Below are 19,625 nucleotides of genomic sequence, written 5' to 3'. Positions count from 1 at the left end.
ACAACAAGAATCATAACCACAAATTATTTTTGGCCAAATTGCAGTGAAGATGTCAAGAACTTTGTACAAAACTGTATAGTTTGTAATAAACACAAAGGTAACGTAAATCTTAAAAGTGTCACTTGAAAAATATCCATCAGAATTAAATCCATTCCAAGTAGTAACTTGGACTTTTTATGTCCATTTCCCAGTACTATTAGAGGAAATAAGCAAATATTAGTCTTCTTAGACTATCTAACACAATATGTAGAAATAATACCAGTAAAAAACAGAGATGCAGTTACAGTAGCAGAAGCTCTTAAATCTAGAATTATCACAAGACATTCATGTCCACAAGTTTTTCTTTCTGATAATGCGACTGAATTCACTAGTGATCTTTTAAAGAAAATACTATGTGAATTTTATGAAATAAATAAATGTCAAATAACCACTTATATACCAAGTTCTAATGGAGCAGTAAAATGAGCTAATCATAAAATAAAGGATATCCTGAAAACTTTAGTGAGTCCGCAAACAGAAGATTCAGACTTAGCACTGGGAGACATACAGTTCACGTTGAATAATACTGTAAATGAGACAATAGGAGAATCTCCACGTTATGTGCTATATGGTTATCAAAAGAGACCACCTAACACATTACTAAATGATGCAACACCATCCAAATATACTTATGCCTATGATGATTATGTTGCATGGAAAATGAGACTTACTTATGAGACAATCATGAAAACAAGGGCTAAGCTAAAAGAGGTCCATGAGACTCATGCCAAATATTACAATAAAAAGGCCATCAAACCAGACAATACAGTGGCTACCCAAATATATTTACAAAGGCACATTCAAGAAAGACCAAATGTAAACGTTTCTCCTAAGTTCACTGGACCATATAGTTATAGAATTGCTGAAATTAAACAAATACGTTTAGAGTAATTCATGAAAAATGATTTAAAGGAAAAAGTAGTCCATCATCTAAAAGTCATAAAAACAGACCCATGGTCCACTGAATTTATAAATAACATAAGACAAGAGAAAGCTGTTGAATGAGTTGCTGACAAATAATCGATATAATCTCAGAAACCAATGGAGTTAGATAATTGAATGTGTAAATTGTTAGATTGGTGTTGGACTGAGAATATAAGTGAACCTTATATAGAGATTCTGATAAGTCTATTTTTACAGATCCAAAATGAGGCTCATCATAATCTTAGTTATAATTGGACTCATCTTTTCTGAGTTAGATAAGAAAAGGATCATTGTTAAAAGTACATGTAAAAGTCAAAATGATCGGCGAGTTAGAAATAATTTCTATCAAGATAACAGTGCTAAATAGTGAAGAAACATAAGCCAAATTCAAACAGACATAGTCAATAATACAGAAGGATGACAATAATATATGCGCTGAATGCCCCCTCGGCTCCGGTGCTTGGCTATATGCCAAAATTTTATAATCTAATCTAATGACAATAATAATGTTATACAATTACGTATTAGAAAAATTTAACATAGATATAGAAAATACAGTGAACAAGAGGTCAAAGAGATCCCCCTTACCCTTCATTGTCCTTTGAATTTGTCCCGGAATTCGTGGCCAAGACCCAAAATCCCTCTGTGGACGATGACAAGTTCACTTCATTTTCCATTCCATCAATGCATGACTTTGTGGGTGGTGATGCTCAAGAGCTATTGTTGTGCCCTGTCCAGGCCCTGTGTTGCTGTCTTATAAGGACTCTGCACCTTAGACCAGGCTGCCGCAGACTTTTTGTTAGCACAGGACATACTTGTCTCTTGATGATTCTGCCACCACGTCTGTGCAGGCTAGAGCACATGACATTAGGGGTACTGGTCCCTCTCTTAATTTCAAAAAGAACTTGGCTGTACGTAGAGTGCTGAGCGCTGGTACTTGGTTACGCCAGTCCACATTCACCTCTTTTTATCTTAAGGATGTTGCCCACAGATCTACGGACACGTTTTCCTTGGGTCCTGTGGTGGCTGCCCAACAGGTTGTGTAACTCATAGTTGCCCTTAACAGGGCACTTTTGTATTTTACCTAAGAGGATTGTGTGGATGAGAGACTGAGTGAGTTGGCTGGTCTCCTTCTTTCTGTTGTACCTTTCCTTCTTCCTTCGCCCAGGTTAAGGAATAGACACGTCATTTGCTAGACTGGTCTGATACAGGTGAGTGAGGTAGTCATACTGATAGTGTGGTCACTTAATATACAAATATCAAACCCTCTATTCGGTAGCATATGCTCCACTCCTTGGCAAGGAGGAGTTGGGAGTGGTAACAAACCTTGGTGTATTAGTTTGCTATTGGACAGTCAAAGTTTCTCTTTGGTTCCCTATACAATGATTCTCCCATGTATCATTGTACGTCACTCAGGGTCTGAGTGGTTAGATATCAATTTATCTAGCTTCTCAATGGTCTTCAGTCCCTCTCCAGAAGTCATTTCTTCTGGAGCTGGACTAGTGGGTAGGCCCCCAGCAGATTTCAGATGTCTTGTACCTCCCTCCAAGTATGAGTCTATCCTATTGTTAAGACCAAAGGTTTGTTCGCTTATGAACAAATGACAAATTGTCTAAGACAATTTGTATTTTTCATAGCTATAAACCTGAGGTCTTAACATTATACTGCCCAACCTCTAGCTGCCACTCAGTTTGTTAAGACATCCGAGTTGGGAAAGACTTGACATGGTGGCGTAGATGCGTGGCCTTTGACCATTCTTCACCCAATATACGCACGCGTTGCCAGATCTCACAAGATTCCTTGCTTTAATCTGCGTTTTAACCGGATCCAGCTAGGCGCTAGAAATTATCCTATTGTTAAGACCTCAGATTTGTAGCTATGAAAAATACAAATTGTCGTAGAAAATTTATCATTTTTCCTTTATGTGACCACATGACCAGAGATTTCACATCACAAAGATTTGCAAAAAATTAAAAATTTTATTTGGTAGCATATTTTTTACAACTTTAGATACTGAATTTATCACTCACAGTTCTGCGTGGAAGCAGATATTATTTGATACAGCAGCAAATTGTAAGTCTGTCGAGTTTCAGTGTCATGAGTGAAAATTATATTACATGAATCTTTACATATGTGTACTAGTAATAGTTGTTTATGATGTATATACATATTTAGGTTATATAATACACATATAACTTTGGAGCTTATGGAAAGTCCAAGGCATAGAAGGTCCAGTACCGGTGGATTTGAAATCCTCTTATTAATAGTTGTTTGATCTAGATGAATTATTTTATTTTATTTTATTTTATTTTTTTTTGTCTTTCACAATCCTCCAATTTGACTGGGTGGTATTTATAGTGTGGGGTTCCAGGTTGCATCCTGCCTCCTTAGGAGTCCATCACTTTTCTTACTATGTGCGCTGTTGCTAGGACCACACTCTTCTGCATGAGTCCGGGAGCTACTTCAGCCTCTAGTTTTTCCAGATTCCTTTTCAGGGATCTTAGACTTGTGCCTAGTGTTCCTATGATTATGGGAACAATCTCCACTGGCATATCCCATATCCTTCATATTTCTATTTTCAGGTATTGATACTTATCTATTTTTTCCCTTCCTTTCTCTTTAACTCTAGTGTCCCACGGTATTGCGACATCAGTGAGGGATACTTTCCTCTTGATTTTGTCAATCAATGCCATTTTTGGTCTATTTGCACGTATCACCCTATTTGTTCTGATACCATAGTCCCAGAGGATCTTTGCCTGATAATTTTCTATCACACTTTCAGGTTGGTGCTTGTACCACTTATTACTGCAAGGTAGCTGGTGTTTCTTGCACAGACTTCAGTGAAGGACTTTTGCCACTGAATCATGTCTCTTTTTGTACTGGTTCTGTGCAAGTGCTGGGCATTCACTTGCTATGTGGTTTATGGTCTCGTTTTTCGTATTGCACTTCCTGCATGGCTGACATATTTCCATCTATCAAGTTCCACGTTGGCCGAGTGCATTTCGCGCACTGCTACCAATCCGGTGGTCCGAAGTTCGATTCTCGGCTCGGCCAACGCGGAACCAGAGGAATTTATTTCTGGTGATATAAATTCATTTCTCGATACAATGTGGTTCGGATCCCACAATAAGCTGTAGGTCCCGTGCTAGGTAACCAATTGGTTCCTAGTCACATAAAAGTATCTAATCCTTCGGGCCAGCCCTAGGAGCTCAGTGGTCTGGTAAAACTAAGATATATTTAACTTAACTTATTTCCATCTATCGCTCTTTGAACATATCTGGTTTTTAGGGCCTGATCTTGTGCCGCTGTTATTCCTTTTGTTTCTTTCTTGAGCTCTCACCTCCATAGCCAATGCCATGTTTTATTGCTGGCCATTTCTTTAGTCTGTTTCATGTATTGTCTGTGCATTGGTTTGTTGTGCCATTCCTCTGTTCTGTTTGTCATTCTCCTGTCGCTGTATATTTCTGGGTCTTCATCTACTTTTATCAGTCCTTCTTCCTATGCACTCTTGAGCCACTCGTCTTCACTGGTTTTCAGTTATTGCCCCAGTTCTCTGTTCTCGATGTTGACACAGTCCTCTAGACTTAGTAGTCCTCTCCCTCCTTCCTTTTATGTAATGTATAGTCTTTCTGTATATGCTCTTGGGTGTAGTGCTTTGTACATTGTAATGTTTCCCAGTTTTCTGGTCTATGCTGTGGAGTTCTGCCTTTGTCCATTCCACTACTCCTGCACTATATCTGATTACTGGTACTGCCCATGTGTATGGCTTTTATCATATTTCCGCCATTGAGTTTTGACTTGAGTATCGCCGTTAGTCTGCTTATATTCTTTTCTATCATGTCCTTCATTATCCCTGGGTATTTGTATCCCGTCTCATCTGTGTGTTTGTTGTTGTTCCCATCTGGTAGCTTTATCAGTTCACAGTGCAGTGGAAAGACACTATGTTCACTGCTTTATACTTGTAATGAAGTGTGTCCTTGAGGGATTATTGCAAAAAACCATTGCAGCTTCTGTCCTGCATTATGAATAGATTCTCCATTAGGTTTTAATGTCGAGTCAGGTATCTTTACTGGTAATACAGCTGTTTCGTGTAGTAGAAATATTGTTGACTTGTGAGTGCTCCAGGTTGCATGAAATATTCTCATATTTAAAACATCCTTGGACTTACCTGTCATATATGTTATGTGAGTTTTCATGTTTAGATGTCTCTTAGTTATTAGACCTACAAACTTTTGTTTGTGACAATTGTTATGTATTGTGTCTCAACTGCAGATGCATTTTTTTTGCCCTCTGGTGATTTGATAAAATGAGATGGCTTTTGCTGTCTTAGAATAACTAAAACCCTATGAAGAAATTTGTGTTTGCCCTATTTATAGCCAAATTAAGGATGTGTTTGGTTTGTCATTGGAGGGAAAAGGGGAGCTAAAGCTGTTTTGTAGACAGCCTTCTGGAATAAGTCATACTAAATGGTCATTTAGCAGTCAGACAGGAGAGTTGTTCCAAAATTAGTGATTTACCTCTCAATTATTTGTCGTCAGAGGACCCATTGGTACTTATATAATCGTTTATCTACTTAACATTGTTCTTTAATGACTTTTTTTAAAATTTTGTATCTGGTGTACAGTACCTAGAATGGTTCATGCACCAATTTCTAGAATTAGAGAAAGCCACAAATTAAAGGTAAAATAAGAGTCCACAAAATAATGCATAACCCAAACTGATATCAGTACTATTAATTATAGAAATTGACCCCTTAAAACCAGAGTTTATATGAGCTGTGTAACAAGCCCAAAAAAATAAAAAGGGGGAGAATTGAATCTCACAAGTAAAATAAGGTCTCAAGTGTATCAGTAGCACCTCAGTCCAAAAGGTATTGCAAAAGTATTGGAGCACTGTATTTTCTAGTCCCCCAAGGCATCCTTGAATTGAGTTGTGCCTTTGATATAGAAAGTAACCAGTACACAGTACTTTGTATGTAAACACTCTCCTGATGCACCACAGTAATTTAGTTGAGCACGTATACAAGATTAAAAAGGCGTACTAACTGCTGTGAACTTTAACAGCAGGAGATATATAATGATACAAACAACATTCCTATTCTGTGCAGTGGATCAGCCTAGGGGAAATGTAGCATTTCACTCTGAATTGTTAAGCATTTAACACTGCTACCTGAAATTTGGCTATTCAAATGCAGTTGCAGTTGGAAAACACTGTCCACCCCAGTAAAGACCCAAGCAGTGTAGGGAGTTGTAGACTAATTTCATAAAGTCGGTTTTTACAAAAGTAAATGGAGAAAATAGTAAGTTCTAAACTTTTTTGGTGTATCCACAGTAACATTACCTTAGATTCATTGTCCCTTACATGAATTTGGTTTGAGTGCAAACAAATAGCTTTGCTATATTATTAGAAATAGAAAACTCTTCAGATATTACTGACAGGTTCTGCATTGGATTGAACATTTCTATTGGGCATAGTCAGTATTTATTCTGATAAATAGAAAATGTTGCCATGGGAAATTTAGAATATCCTTACATATATACGTATATAGTTTTACTATATACGTATATATGGCAGGCAGATTGTATTCTTGAAGCTGCAGTGATGAAAATGGATACCTTAGACTTTTATCAGTAAGATTCCAGTCCTTCATAGAAAAAATCTGTTTTCCTTTATAATGAAGACGTCAGAGGGGCCAAAGAAAGATTTTACATATAGTAATTGGATAATGATGAGAGAGTACCTATCGGTTATACTCGCACTCATACCGGATTTTTCTGTAATAGTAAAACCTGTGAATTTTCATGTAACAGATACTGCCAACTATCCCCAAATGATGCATTTTTTCCTTGTTATTGCAATGGCTTTGCCTAACTTGACCAGCCTTAGCACAGTTCATTGTTTTTATGCTAAACTTTTTAGATTGAAAATATTTTACAGTAGTACTTATACAGTTTATACACAAAGATTATTGTAATATGCATTATGTCTAGTTAGTCTTGATAACTTTGCATATTGTAAAGGATATCAATCTAGAATTCTGTCATCTCTCTCTGGCCAGTGCCCACACACATCTGCTCAGACACACACATGCAGTAATACGTACAGGTCTTATTGGAAAATTAACACCTGAATTGCATAAGCTCTCTCTCTCTCTCTCTCTCTCTCTCTCTCTCTCTCTCTCTCTCTCTCTCTCTCTCTCTCTCTCTCTCTCTCTCTCCATTAATGTTGTAAAATTAAGTATATGAGGGAAGTTTTGTACATATGATAGTAAAGTAAGATATGAAGGATATTGTTAAGGTATTCTGATATGCAGATGATGAAAGTTGTTTTGGGAGTTATTGTTGAAGGTGCAGCTTGAATGACTGGATGTAAAGTACTATTCCTTACAAGAGTCAATTGCGATTAGCACTATCGGCAACAGATGTGGTGGCGTGGTAATTTTTGATAAAGAGTAGAGCAACCGGGCTCATACAAGAGAAGAACAGAGTGGCAATGTTTTGGGACAGGCAACAAAATCTCATTACATTGGAAAATGTAATCTAACACCTCAGCTGCGTGGTTGGTATGGTATTTGCGTTCCACCTCAGTGGTCACGGGTTCGATTCTCGGCCATTCCATTGAGGAGTGAGAGATGTGTATTTCTGGTGATAGAAGTTCACTCTCAACGTGGTTCAGAAGTCACGTAAAGCCGTTGGTCCCGTTGCTGAATAACCACTGGTTCCATGCAACATAAAAGCACCATACAAACAAATATATTGGAAAATAAAAATTTATTTACCCACAGAAAACTATGTATGGGAGTGGTGATAAAATTGGCTGTAACCTAGAAAAAAGGCATGAAGGTCAATTTGCATAATTCAGAACTTGACCACTCTTAACATTTGATAACTTTTTTGGTGATTAAAATTGAAAGGTGCTTTTTCCTCAAATTTGGAGTGTCATCGTTTAGCAAATTTTAGCTTAAATAGTTCTTGTTTGTTGCTGTAGGTAGATTTAGTTGAGGAAAAGCACAATTAAATTGTTTTTTCTTCAAATCTTTTTAAATTTCACGAACCTATACGTAAATGTTTTCTTTTCAGCCACCGAATATATTTTTCTCTGAGGATGGAAAGTTGATCAAGATTGGGGATTTTGGCCTGGCTCGAAATTTGCAAGAAAGTTCTGTTAATAGTATCAGCACAGTTGATGGAACTGGCGACGATTTATCTATCACTCCATTTGCTACTCTAACACCAAATACTTGTGGTGTGGGAACTGCCTTGTATGCTGCTCCAGAGGTCAGGCTTAGTGATTCTTATGGACAAAAGGTAAGGTTTTCGATTATCTTACTGTATGTGTACGAGAGAAAGAGATGATGTTGAGGTGTGTGTGCATGCCATCTTTGTATTATCCTCCTCACTTTCCAAGATTCCAGGAACTATAGCATTTGGAGAAAACATTGGGTGAACCATTCAAAGTGAATCTCTCTCTCTCTCTCTCTCTCTCTCTCTCTCTCTCTCTCTCTCTCTCTCTCTCTCTCTCTCTCTCTCTCTCTCTCTCTCAGATTGTCTTTACTGAAGTCTTATTTCATGTTCTAAATATCCCTCTACATGTCTAGTTCAGCCGATTTTGTTAGTTCATAAGTAAACACCTCCCCTATAGTAGTACTTTCTAAGTCAGGACCTCAAATTGCGTAAGATTGTATAAAATTAAGCATGTAGCTAGAAGAGCTAAAGCAACCTTTCTCAGAATATCACATGTAGAGGAATCAATGGATGTAGAATTAATGTTGGATGAAAGAAATATTGATCAAAAAGAAATCTTTAACAATGATGATACATATGTACTAATATTACAGTGTGTAGCCCTTAGAGACTCCATGTGTTACCAACTTTTTTGTGGAAGTCATGCCCTGACTACTGTGTACATCAGGGTATAATGCTGATTATTGTGTCATAATGATGCTGAATACTTACTTGTACTTTCTTGTAATATATGGAAAGCAGAAAATTTACATTAGCCAAACATTTTGTTTAGAGCATGTCAGTTGAAGTCTAAGAATCTCAAGCATTGACATTTGCATGATCAAAAATGACATCAGACTCTGAAAGGGGGTGTAATCATTATGTTGATGATGTATCTTTTTGATTAGAAATAGCGTGAGTATATCAATTTTCAGATAATATTATCTTCAAAGAGATGGAATTGTATATATCAGATATAACACCTCTAGGCCACCCTTGTACATGTATTGATTCCATTGAGAACTGTAGTGCAAGGTTTATTCCATTTATTTGACTTTCTGACTTGCCACAGATAACTTTCTGACTTGCCACAGATAAGTACAGCTATTATTCACAGATTTTGCCCATCCTAAACCTCACAGTCTTTAACTTCCCAGTTTGCTTTCTTCTCATTTTTTCCTTTAGTCAGAGGCCAGAAAAGTTTCTAAGTTTTTTTTTCTTTTTACAATGTTATGATATGAGTCTTGAAATAAAGATACAGAAATCAAACTATTACAAGCAGTATTGAGAAAGATGCAGACCATAGTAGAATTAGTTCTACTAGTATAGGTCATCACTTGTATGATAGATATTGTAATTTGTATTTTGTTTTCAGAGTGATATGTATAACTTGGGGATCATCTTATTAGAGCTCATTCAACCCTTTAAAACTGGTTCCGAAAGAGTCGATTCTATCAGCAAACTCAAGAAACATAAGTATTTGGATCCTGAAGTTGTTAAGCGATGGCCTGATATTGTAAGTACACAAGTTATACATTTCAGTTGCATGGTTTAGTATGCAGTATAGTATTAGTTTGCAATACATTTATTGGGAAGTGTCAGATTTGTGTCTCACCCTAAGGAACCAGTCTTGGATGTATGAGCTAAATTAAATAGTGTGCCTAATTCCTGTCTTATTGTAGCATTACACCATGAGGTAATACTTGTCAGCTTGGGAGTCGAGTAGACCTAGGTAGTTGCTTTGAGAATGTAGAATGTATAATTGTCTCAACAAATTAATACCTAGTTGCCTTCAGTAGTTGAAATACTAGTTAATTTTATAAAAGTGTTAAACATAGTGCAATGGCATGTTCAGAGTTGTGCATACTTTTGAGTTATTGTATACATAACTTACCAAGTAATTACATAGCTAAAAGTTTTAAAAGTACTGGCAGCTAAATTCTGAAATTTGCAGTAGCAATTCTTTTGTTTTAAAAGTGAAGGTAAATGGCCCCACCCACTTTCGGGAAAGAGAGGAACAACTGAGCAGTGAGAACCAGTTTGTTTATGCTGGCTCTCAGCGACTGTTGTGAGCAGCAGCAATGTTTTGAAATTCTCCTCAATGAATTTTGTGGAATTATTTTACAAATTGTGGAAGTACTTTTGTTTTGGTAGCCTTTTGGTGATTAGATATACAGGCAGTCACCTGTTATCGGCGGGTGTTCCATTCTTGGCGGGGTGCTGATAAGCAAACACCGCCATTAACCAAAACTCAGCGATTTATGGCACTTATGGCACCAAGTTTCAGTTAATGGCACCTCTGTTAGGTATGTTATGGCACCATAAATCACTGAATGTATGGTGGTAGACAGGCGCCATAAAACCTGAACCCATTAACCAAGTCCGCCGATAACCAGGACTGCCCGTATAGGATTTCTTCTGAATTTTGACTTATAGTGACGATTATAGATAAGGACTTGGTTTTTTACTTGTAAGTTTAAAGATGGCTGACACATGTTCAACAGTATTCATTATTGCAGCACAGGCTGCAATACTAGACCTACTTCAGTGAAGTATGATTCACTCTAAATGTACATCTTGCAGGGGACAGGTATGTTCAGGTAGTTTGATTTGTAATGAGTTTAAGAATTGGGAAAGTAAGGATTGGAAATTTTAAACTCTCATTTGAATAAACTAGAAAAAGACAGAAAGAGAAAAGCAACTGCCAGGGAAAAGTTGAGCTAGTCAGGAATCAGTTAATTCTCCTGTTGAATTACCTGTTGTTTCTCTTTCTGCATTGTCCCCCATTAATAGTCGTGCCTCTTTTCCACCTAACCCCAGCCCAGTTCCCACACACTCAAATCCAATGCCATTGCCATTCTTGAGAAAAAATTTGACATGTTAGTGAACACAGTACAGGCAGTCCCCGGCTTACGACGTTCCGAGGTTACTGCGCTTTTCAATCATATTCCTCAGAAATTATTTCCAGGGTTAAGGCGCCAATCTGACAGAAGAAATATTACTCCAAAAATGGAAAATAATCAATATTTGAAAGTTTTTTTATGAAAAATACAAAAAAATGCAGTTTACACAGTTTATAATACCCCTAAAGCATTAAAAGTAAGGTTTTCTTAGGATTTTTGATGATTTTCAGCTTATGACACGTCTCAAGAACGGAACCCCTGTCGTAAGTCAGGGACTGCCTGTAGCTCAAATTGGGGCTTCCGTAAAAGCTTTTATGGAAAATAAAGCTTTGTGAGTGATCGTGAAGTGACAGTGGAGGAGCTGGCTACTACTTGGCCTGCCGATTCTCTTAGGCAAAGGTCCCCAGCATACTCCCCCACACCAGGGAGAAGCTATACCTGAAGGCCAAGCGAGGTCAGTGGGGTCTTCCCCCAGGTCTCTCAGTCTCACCTGCCGCAAATGCCCAGGTGTCGACAGATAATCAGTGGAAAGATGTGTTTCGTGAAATTCATCGTCTTTCAGCTAGTTCTGATGATTTGAGTCCTGAACAGAGGCGCCAGTGGCGTAACAGTGATAAGTCAAGACCATCGAAAAGGTTAGCAAAAGTACCTTGCACCCCTCAGTTGCCTTGTGAGGGAGTGAGAGAAGCTGTTCCCTCATGTAGTTTATGGGACAGCCGAGAGTGTTTTTCCAATGAGCGTACAGACCAATGTCAAGTGATAGTGAGACGCAAACATGCGGTAACACTTGTAGATTCAGGTAATGAAGTTTCTTCAGATCAACTTCTAATGTCTAAGCGGCAGCTGGCACCACAACAACATGCTCTGACTGAGCTCCCATTTGCACCCGAGCAATCTTATGCTCTTGAGTACCCACTTGTGCCCAAGTGCCATTTGCACCCAAGCAACCACTTGCACTCGAATAGCCACTTGCACCCGAACACCCACTTGCGCCCGAACATCCACTTGCGCCCGAGCACCCTCTCACTCCTGGACGGTCTTTGGTGCCAGAGCTTCCCCGTCACAAACCTGGATTAGAGCCTTCTCGTACAGCAAGACAATGTCAGTCCTCACTTTTGGATGATCGCTCGGAGTCAACTAGACGGTCCTCTTTACCTTTGAATAGAGCTTCTCTTGTTGAGAATCAACCATTGAATACTGGGTTTGTAGCTCCAGCACCTTTACAACAACCTTCAGTGTTGTTGGATCCCTCTTTCACTCCGATTGAACAGTGCTTTGACGACATTTTGAGTTGTTTAAAGAAGCCGTCCACAACTACGAGGGACTCAGCAATGTCTCTGGTATCTTCAGTCGAGGAAGTGGAAGAGGCCGCTCCTCCTACAGCTCACACAGCTTTATTGCGCTACTTACTACAGAGCTACCACCCAACTTACTTCTCCCCTGCAACACCTTCGTCTCCATTGTCAATTTTCCAATGAAGCAGTCCTTCTGCAGTCTGCTTATGTAACCAGATGGTACTTTCTATTTCAGCTAGGAAGACTCAAAGTAGTGGAAAAATGGATGTCAGAGAAGAGAGAATATGGTAATTTAATTTTGGTTACCCACTGTTTCATCTAAGAAGATACTCATACTACGTGACAGGAGAAGTGCCATCCTTGGGTGTGGCTGCCTCCTCTCAAGGGGACTTCTCCAGTCTCATAGACTTGGCCCGGAGGTCAGCCTTTTGTGATGCCAAGACCATGTTTTTGTCAGCCGAGCTGGACCATTTTCTTAGGAATCTTTTTAAAGTCTTGGAATTAGTGAGTTTCCTTGACTGGACTATAGGCTCTCTGGCTCGCAAAATTCAGGAATATCCCAAATTATTATCTGAACCATCGTTGGATCTCCTTAACGTACTTCTTTGTGTGGATAAAGGAATTTCTGTTTTCACCTCACTAGAGAGAAGGTCTGTTCCCAGAGGCTGTAGTGGATGGGGTTTCCTGTGAACTACAGAAGAAGTCTAAGCAGTATTTACTTACAAAGTCATCCAGACAATCTAAGAAAATGCATGTTTCAGCTTGTAAGTGTTCGTCACCTTTGCAACCCTATTCCTTTCAAGGAAGGGGTCAAAGATTTCTGCCAGAATTCGAGCCATTGTACGGTTCTCATCGAGGTCCATTTAGAAGTTCACGACAAACCCCCTCTAAAAAGTGAGCACAATGTCCTCTGTATAAAAGTAGATGCCTGACTCCTTCAATACAGGTATTCTCAGCAGGTTGCTGATGAGCGATAAGTGGCATTAACTGAAACTCATTTAAGGCTTATCCGGTTAATGGTGCCTCTCTTAGTTATGTTATGGTGCCATAACTCTATTATCAGTGCCTTAAGGTGCCAGTAACCAGAAATTGGTGCATTATGGCACCATAAATAGCTGATTTTATGGCACTAGACAAGTGCCATAAAACCGGATCCACCATTAACCAAATCCACTGATAACCTGGGACTGCCTGTATTCCGTTTCTGGAAACTCCTCCCTTAGCCAAGAAGCCAATTGCCTTGATCAGTTACTCCAAGAATTCACAACGATTTTAGACTCTCAAGGAGGAAGTGTCCTTCTTGAGAAAGAAGTAATAGAAGTGATCCCAGATCAAGATTCGGAGGGGTTTTACAATTGCCTCTTCGTAGTGCCAAAGTTATCGGGGGATGGTGACTAACGCTGGAAGTAAACGCTCTGATTGTATTCGTCTAAAAGATGAAATTCAAAATGGAAACAACATGTTCAATTTTAGCATCCATCCGTCAAGAGAAATGGATGGTATCAATAGATCTAAAAGGCACTTACTTTCACATACCTGTACATCTGAATTCCTGAAAGTTCCTAAGATTTGTTTTGGGATCAAGTGTTTCAGTTTTGGGCACTATGCTTTGGGATGTCAACCGCCCCACAAGTCTTCACATGCATCCTCATTCCCGCAGGTTGGCTCCATCTAATGGGGGTCAACATAGCATTCTACTTGTGCAACTAGTTTCTTCTAGCAAAATTGAAGGAACAACGTACGGACGACCCTTGGAAAACTCTTCTACTGGCACAGGAGCTAGGATTAGTAATAAATTGCCAAAAATCACAGATGTCTCCTTGTCAGGAGATAGTTTATCAGGGAGTGACTCTCAACTCTCTTCGTTTTCAGGCTTTTCCCTCCCTGAAAAGAGTGGAGTCATGTCTGCAGAAAATAGATGAATACAGGCAGTCCACAGTTATTGGCGGGTGTTCCATTCTCGGTGGGGTGCTGATAAGCGAAAACCACCATTAACAGAAACTGCAATTTATTGCACCTATGGCGCCAAACTTTGGTTAGTGGCTCCTCTGTTAGGTATGTTGTGGTGCCATAACTCTATGTAAAAAAAATATCTTTCTCATTTCATTGTTTTTATTTAGATTGGGAATAGAATAGTCTACGTATCCCACCTCCTGTCAATGTGGGAATCAGCTATGTAATTTGGTAAGTTACATACGTATGCAAAAATAGTATTTTTATCATAAAATTAGATTTTGTATATACTACCCAAGTAATTACAGAATGGGAGCCTGCCCATCGCCCCACACATGGAGATTTACATAAACAATTTGGTTCTCTCTGTTCAGTTGTTCCCCTCATTCCCAAAAGTGGGCAGGGCCATTTACCTTCACTTTTAAAATAAAAGAATCTCTACCCCAAATTTCAGAATTTAGCTGCTGGTATTTTTAAACTTTTAGCTATGTAATTACTTGGTAAGTATATACAAAATCTAATTTTATTATAAAAATACCATTTTTTTAGAACCTTCAACATTGTGCCTGAAGTTTGAAGTCATAAGTTAAGTATATCTTAGTTTAACCAGACCACTGAGCTGATTAAGAGCTCTCCTAGGGCTGGCCCGAAGGATTAGATATTTTTATACAGCTAGGAACCGATTGGTTATGTAGGCAACAAGACATACAACTTATTGTGGGATCAGAACCACATTACATTGAGAAATTCCTCTGGTCCCACGTTAGCAGAGCGGAGAAACGAACTCTGGACTACTGAATTGGTAGACAAGCACGTAACCCACTCATCCAACGAGGAACTAGGTTGAAGTCATAAGAATAGCATTTTGTCAGTTTAGCATTTCTTTTTTTTCAGTGGTAAATATTAGTTGCTTTTGAATGAAATTTTGTAAATTTTTACCAGTTTACATTTCAATTTTCCAAATTTCATTTCAGGCATCTTGGATAATGCAGCTTACTTCTGTGGATCAAGCAAAACGACCATCTGCTACAGAACTTTTGAAGAGTGTCTCTTTATATATTTCATCAAAGAAACATCCCAGAAATTACACAAGTGCTGGGAATGTCAGCACACTTTCACCAATAGAAAATGTTCCGCATTTGGAACTTAATTGTCTAAAAGGGTATAAGAATAATTGTGATGATCTTTTAAGACTTGATGATTTAAAAATTTCTCTACCTGAAGGTTCATGTAGTAACTCTGATCCATTAAACAGCAGGAATAGTGATAGTATGATTGATTTGAAGTTTATAGCAGATATTGTAAGTGAAAACAGAGAAAAAGATGAGGAAATTAAAAAGTTGAGAGAAGAAAATAGTAAATTACTGAATATGGTAGCCTTTTTACAAGAGCAAATTAATCAAACTTCCAGTTGACTCATAGTTAGCAGCAGCTTTTATTTAATGTTCATACAATTTTTGACACTCCATTTCAATTTCCATCATATATTCCATTCTGTCCCGTTTCCTTTTCATGATACTTTTCATTCTTCTCGTAATCTGTGGTATTACCTATACCATTCATTAACATTTAAAGTTATATATCCTTGCCATAAACCAGTTGTATATAATAGGAATTAATATTGTTGAAATGTACAGACCCTCATGGAGGTGAAGGGAGAGATGCAGGTTTACCTCTTTGTTGAGTATTTTCAGTATAGTTTGATTCATTGTTAGTAGCCAAAGAGGGAGATTGTTCTCTTACTGGCTCTATCTCCCCCTCCTATATGCAGATTATGTTTTGAAAAAAGTGCTTGTACATAATAAAGATGATGCACTAAATGATCTAGAGAGGAAGACACTATTTACACTTAATTGTATGAAGGTGAGAATTCATAACCTTAAATTTTTTTTATGCAGCTTGTGTGAAAAGTTTATCGAAAGGTATGTATGATACATTGATTTGATTGGAAGTATTTTCAAATTTGAATGATCAATGCATAATTTATTTTGTCAGTGAAATTCTGATCGGTCAGTATAAATGTAGGAATTACTTCATGTCATTTGTTTGTAAATACAGTAGTAATTTGGTCTTTTTCTGTTTTTTAATCCCCTCATGGTGAGTTATGTAAACATCTGGTATTAATTTTAACGAAGGCAACAATTGCTACCACAATTTTAAACAAACCAACCCAGCTCCAATGATTATACTGCTCACTTACCTCTATAGTGAATGCTTTGTCACAGTTCCTAAATGTTTTACCCCATAGTTGCCAAGGGATCTCCCCGTTTCCCCTTCCCTCTACTCCATTTTTCTATTCTCGAGTTATCCAGACTAATTCCGAGGTAACAAATGGAGTACAACCTTGGATATTCCTATGACTGCTATTGTTAACATGAAGAAGATGACTGCTCTTGTTAACGTGAAGAAAATTAATGTTGGATGGCATGTGTCATTGCCTGTAAAATTTGACTGGCTGATTTGGTAAATCAAAGAGAAAGGATTATGTTAATCTTAACCTCAGTGTGTTCCTAGGTTAGCTATACATGTGGTGCCATGGTATTACTGCACATGTGCTATAAAGGAAAATATGAAATGGAATAGTGATAAATAACAATGACCTGGTATGTTGTTGTGATTATGTGCATGCTATTATTAAGTTGTGAAACTAATCTTAATTGTGCGTTACGAGTGAAAATCATATTACTCATTTTCGTAACTTATTTGTATCTTTATATCTTTATCTATTGAAGTTTCTTGCTGTTTACCTTATGGATATCACATGAAGTAAATAGCTAGAAATTTATATTGATACAGATATAAATGCATGTTAACAAAATTAGGAATATGATTTTCACTCAGAACACACTATTAGATTGTTTTGACATCATAATGATTGTGTGCATGTCATGATGATGACTATGATAGAAGGCAGTTGAGAAGGCACATGAGGCAACCGATCCCTGAATGGAGGGCTAACGGTGGAAAGAAGAAGAATCATATTCAACAATATATTATAATCAACTGCTTACCACATCAAGTACATGACACCCATGAACCAGGAAAAAAAGATTATTCTCCCATAGAACCAAATCAAGAATTCCTGAAAGAGGCAGGGCCGGTTTCTTGGAAATAACTTTTAATATAATAAGTTTGTACCTTGTATATCATGGTTCAGCGTTCACTGCTTCTAGAACTTGAAATTCCATTATCCTTGAGAGATACCCTGTTGTCATTTCTCCATAACTTTTGAGGTTACCAACAAAAGATTTTTGGAGGACAGCAGGAATAACCTAATGCAACATCAAGAGCCAATAACGATCTTAAAGGAACAGTGACACATTCCAGTTGTTCCAATTGCACCTGTAACCAGGATAAGAGCAGAAACCAGCTGAGACTTGCCCTAATGATAAGGGTAACAAAGGTAATGATATTGACAGTAAAACAATTGTTGATTCAGAATTTAGAACCAAATAATCATGGGAATTAAGCCATTGATCACACTCGAGAATTGGAACAAACTCCATGATATGAAAGATGCCTGCAAAAAGTTTTATTGATGGCAGTATAGCATGAATATATTCATAGATATATATGTATACACATTTCTTATACTATCCCTGATTGTGTATACATTTAATACCCACTGGGTCAGGTAGCAGTCCTTAGTTGTCAACATAATATGCAATAATAAAGTATTAGAAATATTATATACATAATATACAATATATGTAAAATTTTATTACTATAATGAAAATTTTATTAAAACTATGTACATAACTATCACTATCATATCCAATACTATTTTGTTAGCTACAGGATAAAAACTATACCTTGATGATTGGTCATGATAGTTAATGCTTAATGGACGGATACCCTCATATGAATAGCAATTACAGGTTGTTCCTACACTGTATACAAACCCTCTGTCCTTTACATTAGGAATTACCTTCAGCAAAGCTGGAAACGCCTGCTAGACTTTTATAGCAAGGTAGTTCGGTGTTAAACTACTGTCGGGGGGGGAGATGCGGTTCCTCCCACCTGGGTATACGCATATCACTTTGCTTTCGGCCTCTGTTGAGTTTGGACGCACATTGCATCGTTTTCTTCCAAACTGTAGCTAGATTTATCTGCCTGTGAATTATGGTGAGATTGTTCTTTTTTGTTTCCAGTGCGTTGCGTGTGTTTGCTGTTTTGAGAATTGCAACATGCAAACCCATGAGTAAATTGAACCAGCTTCTAAAGCCTGAAGATCGTCTGTGGTTGTCGATCCTCATGCTCTCTGCACATCTTGCAGGGGCCAGGATTGCAACCCAGAGTTAACTTGTGATGAGTGAATCTCATGGTCCACTGTGCAATGAGTGAGTTTGCAGGGAGGAAACATTACCAAAGGAAGGGCTACAGGACGCCGTAGGAGGATCACACTCCCCCGGCAGCTCCCTCGTTGCTGGACTGTTCATCCTTATCTCCATTACCCAGCAAACTTTAGCCTATTGCTCCCTCTTCCACGCAGGAGGCCTCCTCTTTGTCCTCCTTGCCCGAATCGTTGAGCGATTAGGATGGAGGAGAGGTGGAGGTTCATGATGCCCTCAGTACAGAGGTCTCGGTTCACTTTGAGGAAGCTGTCTTCCCCTTGGGGCGAAACCTGGCCTCCCCCATTAATGTCATGGTTCCTTTTTCAGGTCTGACAGGGAAGCTGCTCTCGGACCTCTTAGCAGCGTAGCGTTCTCTTAGTTGAGCAGAACTCCATCGTTATAGGTCTTGCTGATGCACCTGGCTGCCCTCGTCATGACTCACATAGTGAAGACATCCACTCCCACCTCAGTCGCCACTACAGCATTTGCAAAGGTTCCGCATCCGGTGTACTGTCATCATCCAACTACTACTACACCCTTAGTGGTGACCCTATCGACACCTCAGACTGTGGTGACTCTCCCTCCGGGGTTCATGACACCCCCGACCATCATCACCTTATCCATTGTTCCAGAGGGACCGATTGCTCATGCCGATATACCAACTAGCTTGGAATCTCTAAAAGCTCTGCAGCTGATACCTACCCCTGCAACCGCTCCGGTTCTTATGGCCCAAGTGCCTGATGTTCATATGTCACAGCCAGCATCCTGGATGAAGGACTTTGCGAACATCCTGAAGAAGGTAGTAAAGAAGAAGTTTCTCCTCCTCATCATCATCAGCTCCTGCCTCACCCATTCCACCATCTAAAGCCTCCCAGCCTAAGAAGAGGAAGGGCGCTTCTCTTTCCAAGAAGTCTTGATACGAGTCTTCTCGGGATCTGCCCCTCTCTTCGAAGG

At 38.6% G+C, this 19,625-nt stretch overlaps 1 protein-coding gene across 2 annotated transcripts in view; it reads left to right on the top strand.

The window, feature by feature from the left end:
- The window catches only part of LOC135226553 (eukaryotic translation initiation factor 2-alpha kinase 1-like), a 63,631-nt gene extending 47,221 nt beyond the window's left edge, over positions 1-16,410 (top strand). For both annotated transcript variants that reach the window (XM_064266220.1, XM_064266218.1), the window contains exons 4-6: positions 8,043-8,270; positions 9,562-9,702; positions 15,312-16,410. In XM_064266220.1, the coding sequence (XP_064122290.1) occupies positions 8,043-8,270; positions 9,562-9,702; positions 15,312-15,752 (810 nt within the window). In that variant the 3' untranslated portion in view covers positions 15,753-16,410. The remainder of the gene's footprint in view (positions 1-8,042; positions 8,271-9,561; positions 9,703-15,311) is intronic.
- Positions 16,411-19,625: the final 3,215 nt, after the last annotated feature.

The sequence above is a fragment of the Macrobrachium nipponense genome, chromosome 14, assembly GCF_015104395.2.
Source record: "Macrobrachium nipponense isolate FS-2020 chromosome 14, ASM1510439v2, whole genome shotgun sequence".
In the NCBI taxonomy this organism is placed as follows: domain Eukaryota; kingdom Metazoa; phylum Arthropoda; class Malacostraca; order Decapoda; family Palaemonidae; genus Macrobrachium; species Macrobrachium nipponense.
Note: the sequence above shows the minus strand (reverse complement) of the source record. Positions and strands in the feature narration are given on the sequence as shown.